This window comes from Bombina bombina, chromosome 5 (genome assembly GCF_027579735.1).
Source record: "Bombina bombina isolate aBomBom1 chromosome 5, aBomBom1.pri, whole genome shotgun sequence".
NCBI classification, from domain to species: Eukaryota; Metazoa; Chordata; class Amphibia; order Anura; family Bombinatoridae; genus Bombina; species Bombina bombina.
The window spans coordinates 473,473,186-473,485,511 of NC_069503.1; the positions used below are offsets into that span (position 1 = coordinate 473,473,186).

The following is a 12,326-nucleotide window of genomic DNA, read 5'->3' on the forward strand; positions in this document are numbered from 1 at the left end:
CCCCCCTCCCCTGTGTCTCTCTCCCCCCTCCCCTGTCTCTCTCCCCTCTGTCTCTCTCTCTTTCCCCTCTGTCTCTCTCTCTCCCCTCTGTCTGTCTCTCTCTCCCCTCTGTCTGTCTCTCTCTCTCCCCTCTGTCTGTCTCTCTCTCTCCCCTCTGTCTCTCTCTCTCTCCCCTCTGTCTCTTCCCTCTGTCTCTCTCTCTCCCCTCTGTATGTTTCTCTCCCCTCTGTCTCTCTCTCCCCCTTTGTCTGTCTCTCTCTCTCCCCTCTGTCTGTATCTCTCTCTCCCCTCTGTCTGTCTCTTTCTCTCCCCTCTGTCTGTCTCTTTCTCTCCCCTCTGTCTCTCTCTCTCCCCTCTGTCTCTCTCTCTCTCTTTCTTCCCTCTCTCTCTCTCTCTCTCTCTCTCTCTCTCTCTCTCTCTCTCCCTCTCTCCCCCCTCTTTCTCCCCCTCTGTCACTCTCTCCCCTCTGTCTCTCTCCCCCCTCTGTCTCTCTCTCTTTCCCCTCTGTCTCTCTCTTTCTCCCCTCTGTCTCTCTCTCTCCCCTCTGTCTCTCTCTCTCTCCTCTCTCTCTCTCCCCTCTGTCTCTCTCCCCTCTGTGTCTCTGTCTCCCCTCTGTGTCTCTCTCTATCCCCTCTGTCTCTCTCTCTCCCCTCTGTCTCTCTCTCTCCCCTCTGTCTCTCTCTCTCCCCCTCTGTCTCTCTATCCCTCCCCCTCTCTCTCTCTCTCTCTCTCTCTTTCCCCCCTCTCTCTCCTCTCTGTCTCTCTCTTTCTCTCCCCCCTCTGTCTCTCTCTCTCCCCTCTGTCTCTCTCTCTCCCCCTCTGTCTCTCTATCCCTCCCCTCTCTCTCTCTCCCCCCTCTCTCTCCTCTCTCTCTCTCTCTCTCTCTCTCTCTCTCCTCTGTCTCTCTTTCCCCTCTGTCTCTCTCTCTCCCCCCCTGTCTCTCTCTCTCCCCTCTGTCTCTCTCTCTCTCCTCTGTCTCTCTCTCCTCTGTCTCTCTCTCTCTCCCCCTCTGTCTCTCCCTTTCTCCCTCCCCCTCTGTCTCTCCCTTTCTCCCTCCCCCTCTGTCTCTCTCTCCCCCCTCTGTGTCTCTCTTTCTCTCTCCCCCTCTGTGTCTCTCTCTCTTCTCTCTCTCTCTCTCTCTCTCTCTCTCTCTTTTTCTGTCTCTCTCTCTCTATCATCTCTCTCTCCCTGTCTCTCCCACCCCTGTCTCTCTCTCTCCCCTCTGTCTCTCTCTCTCTCCTCTGTCTCTCTCTCTCTCTCTCCCCCTCTGTCTCTCCCTTTCTCCCTCCCCCTCTGTCTCTCCCTTTCTCCCTCCCCCTCTGTCTCTCTCTCCCCCCTCTGTCTCTCTCTCCCCCCTCTGTGTCTCTCTTTCTCTCTCCCCCTCTGTGTCTCTCTCTCTTCTCTCTCTCTCTCTCTCTCTTTTTCTGTCTCTCTCTCTCTATCATCTCTCCCACCCCCTCTGTTTCTATCCTTATGTGTCTCATTCTCCCCCATGGTCTCTTTGTCTGTCTCTCTACCCTCTGACTCTCTTTGTCTCTCTCTCTCTCTCTCTCTCTCTCCTCTGTCTCTTTGTCTCTCTTTCCCCCTCTGTCTATCTCTATCTCCCTGTCTCTCCCACCCCCTCTGTCCAATTTACATCTAACAACTAATTTCCTTCATTCTCTTGATATCCTTTGTTGAAAATCATATCTAAATATGCTCAGTAGCTGCTGATTGGTGGCTGCACAATAGATACCTCATGTAATTGGCTCACCCATGTACATTGCTATTTCTTCAACAAAGGATATCTAAAGAATGAAGGCATATCCTAGCTAGTGCCTCACCTGCCTCTGACCTCACTGCACGTCACTGATTCACCTCAACCAGGGGTTAGATGTTTAATAGATGCATATGTTCACTCTTTTGCGATGATATGGTTTTGATGTCACTATAATTTAGCACACTATGAGAACTAATGTTTCTTTCATACTTTACTGCACATATTAATTGCTCTTTGTAAAGATTTATGTATATAGAGCTCTTCTTTTTGCACTCTGCACTAGGCTTGAGTCAGCCAGTACTTGTTTATTGAGGATCACCATGACAACAGTTTTTTTTTATTTTGGCGCAATTTTCTCACTGGGGGAGGGGCTTATTTTGTTTAAATTTTCAGTTGAATGCACTTTTTGTTTGTCTGAGGAAGGGGAGTGTGTCCCCGAAACGTCACGCTTGATTTATTAAATTTTCACTAAAAGACCAGAGAGTGCTTTCCTTCGCTCATATATATATATATAAATATATAATATATATGAATATATATAAAGTATCTCACAAAAGTGAGTACACCACTCACATTTTTGTAAATATTTTAATATATCTTTTCATGTGACAACACTGAAGAAATGACACTTTGCTACAATGTAAAGTAATGAGTGTACAGCATGTATAACAGTGTAAATTTGCTGTCCCCTCAAAATAACTCAACACACAACCATTAATATCTAAACCATTGGCAACAAAAGTGAGTACACCTCTAAGTGGAAATGTCCAAATTGGGCACAATTAGCCATTTTCCCTCTCCGTTTTCATGTGACTCATTAGTGTTACAAGGTTTCAGGTGTGAATAGGGAGCAGGTGTGTTAAATTTGGTGTTAGCACTCTCACACTCTCTCATACTGGTCACTGGAAGTTCAACATGGCACATCATGACAAATAACTCTCTGAGGATCTGAAAAAAAGGATTGCTGCTCTACATAAAGATGGCCTAGGCTATAAGAAGATTGCCAAGACCCTGAAACTGAGCTGCAGCACGGTGGGTAAGACCATACAGTGGTTTCACAGGACAGGTTCCAAACAGAACAGGCCTCGCCATGGTTGACCAAAGAAGTTGAGAGCACATGCTCAGCGTCATATCCAGAGGTTGTCTTTGGGAAATAGACATATGAGAGCTGCCAGCATTGCTGCAGAAGTTGAAGGGTTGGGGGGTCAGCCTGTCAGTGCTTAGACCATACACCGCACACTGCATCAAATTGGTCTGCATGACTGTTGTTCCAGAAGGAAACCTCTTCTAAAGATGATACACAAGAAAGCCTGCAAACAGTTTGCTGAAGACAAGCAAACTAAGGACATGGATTACTGGAACCATGTCCTGTGGTCCGATGAGACCAAGATAAACTTATTTGGTTCAGATGGTGTCAAGCGTGTGTGGCGGCCACCAGGTGAGGAGTACAAAGACTAGTGTGTCTTGCCTACAGTCAAGCATGGTGGTGGGAGTGTCATGGTCTGGGCCTGCATGAGTGCTGCCAGCACTGGGGAGCTACAGTTCATTAAGGGAACCATGAATGCCAACATGTACTCTGACATACTAAAGCAGAGCATGATCCCCTCCCTTCAGGGACTGGGCCGCAGAGCAGTATTCCAACATGATAATGACCCCAAACACATTTTCAAGACGACCACTGCCTTGCTAAAGTAACTGAGGGTAAAGGTGATGGACTGGCCAAGCATGTCTGCCGAGCTAAACCCTATTGAGCATCTGAGGGGTATCCTAAAATGGAAGGTGGGGGAGCACAAGTTCTCTAACATCCACCAACTCTGTGATGTCGTCATGGAGGAGTAGAAGAGGACTCCAGTGGCAACCTGTAAAGCTCTGGTGAACTCCATGCCCAAGAGGGTTAAGGCAGTGCTGGAAAATAATGGTGGCAACACAAAATATTGACACTTTGGACATTTCCACTTAGGGGTGTACTCACTTTTGTTGCCAACGGTTTAGGCATTAATGGCTGTGTGTTGAGTTATTTTGAGGGGACAACAAATGTACACTGTTATACAGGCTGTACACTCACTACTTTACATTGTAGCAAAGTGTAATTTCTTCAGTGTTGTCACATGAAAAGATATAATAAAATATTTACAAAAATGTGAGGGGTGTACTCACTTTTGTGAGATACTGTATATAGTATTTGTTTATATGTATAAGCATATACATATATATTTGTAGTTTAAAACACAGTCTCCATAGACCACTATGTAAAGGCAATTTTCATCCCCTCGATTTAACCCCTTATAACTGCTTTGTGCAGTTATTTAAAAAAGTAAAAAAAATAAAGATGTTCATTTATTTTTTTTTAGAAATGGAACTTTACACTTTATTTTGGGAACAATGGAGGGATATTTTTTTCATTAACCAGAGATCTCATGGTAGTATTAACCAGTCACTTGTAATGGCTGGTTATTTAATGTGCACCCGTAAACAGGAAACGCTGCCAGTTTACGGACGCACTTTAAAATTGCGCTCCACTTGTAATCTAGCCCATAATCTTCCCAAAAACAGTTTGCCATCATTTCAACATCAATACATGCAGACATACCTTAGCTACAGCGGTATATTTTCCATAAGCCAGGAAGAATTTTGGGAGTGTGATTGCTTGTCTTTTATTTTCAATATGCGCAGGTAGGCTTAAAAGATTCCCATCTGACTTCACGAAAGACCAATAATAGTGAAGGCCTTGGGAGATATTGCACAATATTGGAGCTTCAAAGGTGACTCTAAGATGGAGATGCTCGTATCTTCGGATCTGTATGGCAAACATAAATGTTATTAATGAACATGACAATAGAAATAAATATTTTATTTGTATCCCACCTTAAATATCTGTACACATTGCCATGATAATTGTAGCATAGAAAATTTATATCAATATAGTGGGCTAGATTCCTAGACACTCATGTTCAAAATTCATTGAGCTTCTTTTCTAATTGCACTACACATAGTATATAAAGAAATTAATGAACTAGCAAAATGTTAAATCAAATTAATTACAATCATATCACCTAATATATTTATCCAAGAATTAGTTTCTATGTTTCGGCTTTCTTATCTATAAAGAACTGTGTTTATTTAGACAGACCCTTATACACTTATGTACCTCTTGAAATTTTGCATATTCTCTATTTTTGTTTTATGTTAAATAAATAATGTAAGATTGATTCATAGCCGGACAGGCCTACCAAGATCCTAGATTTATCATTAATCATTTTAGTAGTCCTCCTCTGGTTTTTAGTGCCTAGTTAAGACATTAGGCCCCATTTATCAAGGTGCAAAAGCAGTTTCGGGGCCCAGGCGTTTCAGGCCTGCCTGAAACGATAATCAATCCAATCTAATCCGGATGATTGACAGCCCCTGCTAGTGGCCAATTGGCTGTAAGCAAGCAAGGGGTGGCATTTAACAAGGAATGCTTGTGCAATGTTAAATGCGGACAGCGTATGCTGCCTGCTCACAGCAAGGTCTGGTGGACATGTTCGTGGTAACAAATCATGTCTGCCTGACCTTTAATAAATGGAGCCCAGGGTGACAGACTGTTTGTAGGGTACCTATATAACAAATATGGCATTTTTTCTATAAAAAACTCATATAATTTAATTCTGAAAAAAAATATTGAGGGAAGATGTATCCCAGTCATGCACTTGAGAAAAATGGGGCCTGTGCATTTTACAGACTCAACAGAAAATATAACATATCTTCAATTTTTTTCAGGTCTGCTTTTTGTTCCCAGCCCGGCCCTAAACTGACTGCTGTTATTGCAATAATCTTGCTTGCTATGCTATACCTAATGCTATAACTAATCACATATACTGCTGTAATAATGCAGCATCAATATTCTAGTCACTGATTTATCACAATTGTATTACCTTTATTGCTGTTTGTTTAAATTCAACATTTTGTCATTATTATTTAACAAATCCTATTTTCATAGATACTCTCTCTGACTGGCAGTATATAACACTAGTTTATACCCTTGGTCTGTGATAAAAAATAAATATTTGAATAATATTATTCTATTCTAGGTGCATAGATATGTTATTTCAACTTGTCAATTTGTATAAATGTTGGAGAAATGTAGGATTAAATGGCTATTTTGCTAATAAACAACAGATTGGTAAAGTACAAAAGTGTGAATATAAAGTATCAAATATATTATTCCTTCCATGATCTGAGAGGAGTTTGCTCTTGTGATAAAAAAACGTGTCATTTGTATTCCTCTATGTATCTCACAATACACATGTATAGTTCATGAAGATGGTATAGAGTCAGTTAACAACTTGCTCCTTGTGAATAAGCACTATGGGTGTCTTCCAACTAAATATTCTTTCCTATTGTTGGATTTGTTATGTTTTTATGTTGCATAATATTTTTTTCTATTAATTTGAGAGAAATGTGTATTTACAATATGTTGGCACAGCTATGGGCCCCAAGCTGTGCCGATGGATACATGAATTCTTATTAAAAAAAATATTCTTATTTATCCTGAATTTCTGAAATTTGTATTTAAAAGTATTAAATGGAATATTTTTTATTTATCTAGCAAGGTAGCAAGGATGTTCTGGTACAATCCTTTAGAAAAATTAAAGGGATAGTAAAGTCCAAATTAATCTTTCATGAATCAGATAGGGATTGTAATTTCAAACAACTTTCCAATTTACTTTTATCATCAAATTTGCTTTGTTCTTTGGTATTCTTAGTTGAAAGCTAAACCTAGGTAGGCTCATATGCTAATTTTTAAGCCCTTGAAGGTGCATCTTATCTCAATGCATTTGACAGTTTTTCACTGCTAGAGGGCATTAGTTCATGTGTTTAATATAAATAAAATTGTGGTCATGTACTTAGAGTAATATAAGAGTCAGCAATAATTGCCTGAAATGCAAGTCTGTCAATAGATATGCGATAAGGAGGCAGTCTGCAGAAACTTAGGCCTAGATTTGGAGTTTGGCGGTAAAAGGGCTGTTAACGCTCCGCGGGCTTTTTTCTGGCCGCACCATAAATTTAACTCTGGTATCGAGAGTTCAAACAAATGCTGTGTTAGGCTCCAAAAAAGGAGCGTAGAGCATTTTTTCCGCAAATGCAACTCTCGATACCAGAGTTGCTTACGGACGCGGCCAGCCTCAAAAACGTGCTCGTGCACGATTCTCCCATAGGAAACAATGGGGCTGTTTGAGCTGAAAAAAAACCTAACACCTGCAAAAAAGCAGCGTTCAGCTCCTAACGCAGCCCCATTGTTTCCTATGGGGAAACACTTCCTACGTCTGCACCTAACACTCTAACATGTACCCCGAGTCTAAACACCCCTAGCCTTACACTTATTAACCCCTAATCTGCTGCCCCCGCTATCGCTGACCCCTGCATATTTTTTTTAACCCTTAATCTGCCGCTCCGTAAACCGCCGCAACCTACGTTATCCCTATGTACCCCTAATCTGCTGCCCCTAACACCGCCGACCCCTATATTATATTTATTAACCCCTAATCTGCCCCCCTCAACGTCGCCGACACCTGCCTACACTTATTAACCCCTAATCTGCCGAGCGGACCGCACCGCTACTATAATAAAGTTATTAACCCCTAACCCGCCTCACTAACCCTATCATAAATAGTATTAACCCCTAATCTGCCCTCCCTAACATCGCCGACACCTACCTTCAATTATTAACCCCTAATCTGCCGAGCGGACCTCACCGCTATTCTAATAAATGTATTAACCCCTAAAGCTAAGTCTAACCCTAACACTAACACCCCCCTAACTTAAATATAATTTACATCTAACGAAATAAATTAACTCTTATTAAATAAATGATTCCTATTTAAAGCTAAATACTTACCTGTAAAATAAACCCTAATATAGCTACAATATAAATTATAATTATATTATAGCTATTTTAGGATTAATATTTATTTTACAGGCAACTTTGTAATTATTTTAACCAGGTACAATAGCTATTAAATAGTTAAGAACTATTTAATATCTACCTAGTTAAAATAATTACAAAATTACCTGTAAAATAAATCCTAACCTAAGATATAATTAAACCTAACACTACCCTATCAATAAAATAATTAAATAAACTACCTACAATTACCTACAATTAACCTAACACTACACTATCAATAAATTAATTAAACACAATTCCTACAAATAAATACAATTAAATAAACTAGCTAAAGTACAAAAAATAAAAAAGAACTAAGTTACAAAAAATAAAAAAATATTTACAAACATAAGAAAAATATTACAACAATTTTAAACTAATTACACCTACTCTAAGCCCCCTAATAAAATAACAAAGCCCCCCAAAATAAAAAATTCCCTACCCTATTCTAAATTAAAAAAGTTACAAGCTCTTTTACCTTACCAGCCCTGAACAGGGCCCTTTGCGGGGCATGCCCCAAGAATTTCAGCTCTTTTGCCTGTAAAAGAATAAATACAATACCCCCCCCCCCAACATTACAACCCACCACCCACATACCCCTAATCTAACACAAACCCCCCTTAAATAAACCTAACACTAAGCCCCTGAAGATCTTCCTACCTTGTCTTCACCATCCAGGTTCACCGATCCGTCCTGAAGAGCTCCTCCGATGTCCTGATCCAAGCCCAAGTGGGGGGCTGAAGAGGTCCATGATCCGGTCAAAGTCTTCATCCAAGCGGGGCAGAAGAGGATCTTCCATCCGATTGAAGTCATCATCCAGGCGGCATCTTCTATGGTCTTCCATCCGGAGCGAAGCGGCAGGATCCTGAAGACCTCCAGCGCGGAACATCCATCCGGACCGACGACTGAACGACGAATGACTGTTCCTTTAAGGGACGTCATCCAAGATGGCGTCCCTCGAATTCCGATTGGCTGATAGGATTCTATCAGCCAATCGGAATTAAGGTAGGAATTTTCAGATTGGCTGATGGAATCAGCCAATCAGAATCTAGTTCAATCCGATTGGCTGATCCAATCAGCCAATCAGATTGAGCTCGCATTCTATTGGCTGATCGGAACAGCCAATAGAATGCGAGCTCAATCTGATTGGCTGATTGGATCAGCCAATCGGATTGAACTTGATTCTGATTGGCTGATTCCATCAGCCAATCTGAAAATTCCTACCTTAATTCAGATTGGCTGATAGAATCCTATCAGCCAATCGGAATTCGAGGGACGCCATCTTGGATGACGTCCCTTAAAGGAACAGTCATTCGTCGTTCAGTCGTCGGTCCGGATGGATGTTCCGCGCTGGAGGTCTTCAGGATCCTGCCGCTTCGCTCCGGATGGAAGACCATAGAAGATGCCGCCTGGATGATGACTTCAATCGGATGGAAGATCCTCTTCTGCCCCGCTTGGATGAAGACTTTGACCGGATCATGGACCTCTTCAGCCCCCCGCTTGGGCTTGGATCAGGACATCGGAGGAGCTCTTCAGGACGGATCGGTGAACCTGGATGGTGAAGACAAGGTAGGAAGATCTTCAGGGGCTTAGTGCTAGGTTTATTTAAGGGGGGTTTGTGTTAGATTAGGGGTATGTGGGTGGTGGGTTGTAATGTTGGGGGGGGGTATTGTATTTATTCTTTTACAGGCAAAAGAGCTGAAATTCTTGGGGCATGCCCCGCAAAGGGCCCTGTTCAGGGCTGGTAAGGTAAAAGAGCTTGTAACTTTTTTAATTTAGAATAAGGTAGGGAATTTTTTATTTTGGGGGGCTTTGTTGTTTTATTAGGGGGCTTAGAGTAGGTGTAATTAGTTTAAAATTGTTGTAATATTTTTCTTATGTTTGTAAATATTTTTTTATTTTTTGTAACTTAGTTCTTTTTTATTTTTTGTACTTTAGTTAGTTTATTTAATTGTATTTATTTGTAGGAATTGTGTTTAATTAATTTATTGATAGTGTAGTGTTAGGTTAATTGTAGGTAATTGTAGGTAGTTTATTTAATTATTTTATTGATAGGGTAGTGTTAGGTTTAATTATATCTTAGGTTAGGATTTATTTTACAGGTAAATTTGTTATTATTTTAACTAGGTAACTATTAAATAGTTCTTAACTATTTAATAGCTATTGTACCTGGTTAAAATAATTACAAAGTTGCCTGTAAAATAAATATTAATCCTAAAATAGCTATAATATAATTATAATTTATATTGTAGCTATATTAGGATTTATTTTACAGGTAAGTATTTAGCTTTAAATAGGAATCATTTATTTAATAAGAGTTAATTTATTTCGTTAGATGTAAATTATATTTAAGTTAGGGGGGTGTTAGTGTTAGGGTTAGACTTAGCTTTAGGGGTTAATCCATTTATTATAGTAGCGGTGAGCTCCGGTCGTCAGATTAGGGGTTAATAATTGAAGTTAGGTGTCGGCGATGTTAGGGAGGGCAGATTAGGGGTTAATACTATTTATGATAGGGTTAGTGAGGCGGGTTAGGGGTTAATAACTTTATTATAGTAGCGCTCAGGTCCGCTCGGCAGATTAGGGGTTAATAAGTGTAGGCAGGTGTCGGCGACGTTGAGGGGGGCAGATTAGGGGTTAATAAATATAATATAGGGGTCGGCGGTGTTAGGGGTAGCAGATTAGGGGTACATAGGGATAACGTAGGTGGCGGCGCTTTGCGGTCGGAAGATTAGGGGTTAGTTATTTTAAGTAGCTGGCGGCGACGTTGTGGGGGGCAGGTTAGGGGTTAATAAATGTAATACAGGGGTCGGCGGGGTTAGGGGCAGCAGATTAGGGGTACATAAGTATAACGTAGGTGGCGGTCGGCAGATTAGGGGTTAAAAATTTTAATCGAGTGGCGGCGATGTGGGGGGGCCTCGGTTTAGGGGTACATAGGTAGTTTATGGGTGTTAGTGTACTTTAGGGTACAGTAGTTAAGAGCTTTATGAACCGGCGTTAGCCAGAAAGCTCTTAACTCCTGCTATTTTCAGGCGGCTGGAGTTTTGTCGTTAGAGCTCTAACGCTCACTTCAGAAACGACTCTAAATACCGGCGTTAGAAAGATCCCATTGAAAAGATAGGATACGCAAATGGCGTAGGGGGATCTGCGGTATGGAAAAGTCGCGGCTGAAAAGTGAGCGTTAGACCCTTTAATCACTGACTCCAAATACCAGCGGGCGGCCAAAACCAGCGTTAGGAGCCTCTAACGCTGGTTTTGACGGCTACCGCCGAACTCCAAATCTAGGCCCTAGTTACAAGGTAATTACAGAGGTAAAAAGTGTATTTCTATAACAGTGTTGGTTATGCAAAACTTGAGAATAGTACATAAAGGGATTGTCTATCATTTTAAACAATAACATGTTCGGTGTTTATTACCCTTTTAAATAATATTCAAACAAATAGAGTTTTAAGATATTAAGATTTTAAGGAGGATGACAGTTTAGAGATCAGGGTCTATAGAAAACCAGCAGAGTGACATACATTAGTGACATTTGACAGCTTTCATGAAAACCAAAGTCATCGACAGATGACAAATGCCAAAAGATTAACATCTGAAGTAAAGTATAATTTTCATTTAACGCAATGGTTAGACAATTTGCTTATAGAGGTAATCCTCAAGGCATTTTTGAAGGAAAAAAAAGCGATTTTGGATCCAAAAGTGACATTATTAAATTACTGTAAGGAGGAAAAGAATAGAAATATACAGACTATATTACACATATTTTGAAAATACGCAAGGCGATTTGTGAAACTTGAGAAATATTATAAACAAAAGAAGAAATGAAAGCTTAGGACCTGGCCCATTTTAGGTTCAGCACCTGGATAGCGCTTGCTGATTGGTGGCTAATTGTAGCCACCAATCAGCAAAGCTATCCAGGGTTCTGAACCAAAAATAAGCTGGCTCCTAACCTTTCATCCTGCTTTTTCAACTAAAGATACCAAGAGAACGAAGAAAATTTGCTAATAGAAGTAAATTAGAAAGTTGCTTAAAATTGCCTGCTCTATCTGAATCATGGAAGAAAAACATTGGGATTAGTATTCATTTAAATGTCAGTGTGGGTGATCAACCACAATAGAGTATATGCTAAACAAAAGGGATTGTATGATTTATACGGAAATGGAAATCCCAGAATAGAGAATAACTTTATTATTTGTTTGCACAATGAATAAAAAAGTCAGAATATGTTGTCTGAATTGGTTCTTGCAACAATATGTGTGTCTTGGGAAGTTGTGGACTACATAAAAGTATTATTTCTGCCTTCTCATTTGAATTACATAAAAGTGTTAATTCCACCTTAAAGGATCAGTCAATACAGTAGATTTGCATAATCAACAAATGCATGATAAGAAGACAATGCAATAGCACTTAGTCTGAACTTCAAATGAGTAGATTTTTTTAAAATAAATTGCAAAGTTATGTCTATTTCCACTCCCCCTGTATCATGTGACAGCCATCAGCCAATCACAAATGCATATACGTATATATATTCTGTGAATTCTTGCACATGCTCAGTAGGAGCTGGTGACTCAAAAAGTGTAAATATAAAAATACTGTGCACATTTTGTTAATGGAAGTAAATTGGAAAGTTGTTTTAAATTGCTGCTC

The 12,326-nt window shown here is 40.4% G+C and overlaps 1 protein-coding gene across 1 annotated transcript in view; it reads right to left on the bottom strand.

Annotated features, from left to right (window-relative positions):
- LOC128661512 (polycystic kidney disease protein 1-like 1) overlaps nucleotides 1-12,326 on the bottom strand; it is a 199,675-nt gene that overhangs the window by 169,454 nt on the left and 17,895 nt on the right. Inside the window, 1 exon segment of the mRNA XM_053715762.1 lies at nucleotides 4,350-4,556. Coding sequence (XP_053571737.1) covers nucleotides 4,350-4,556 — 207 coding nt within the window.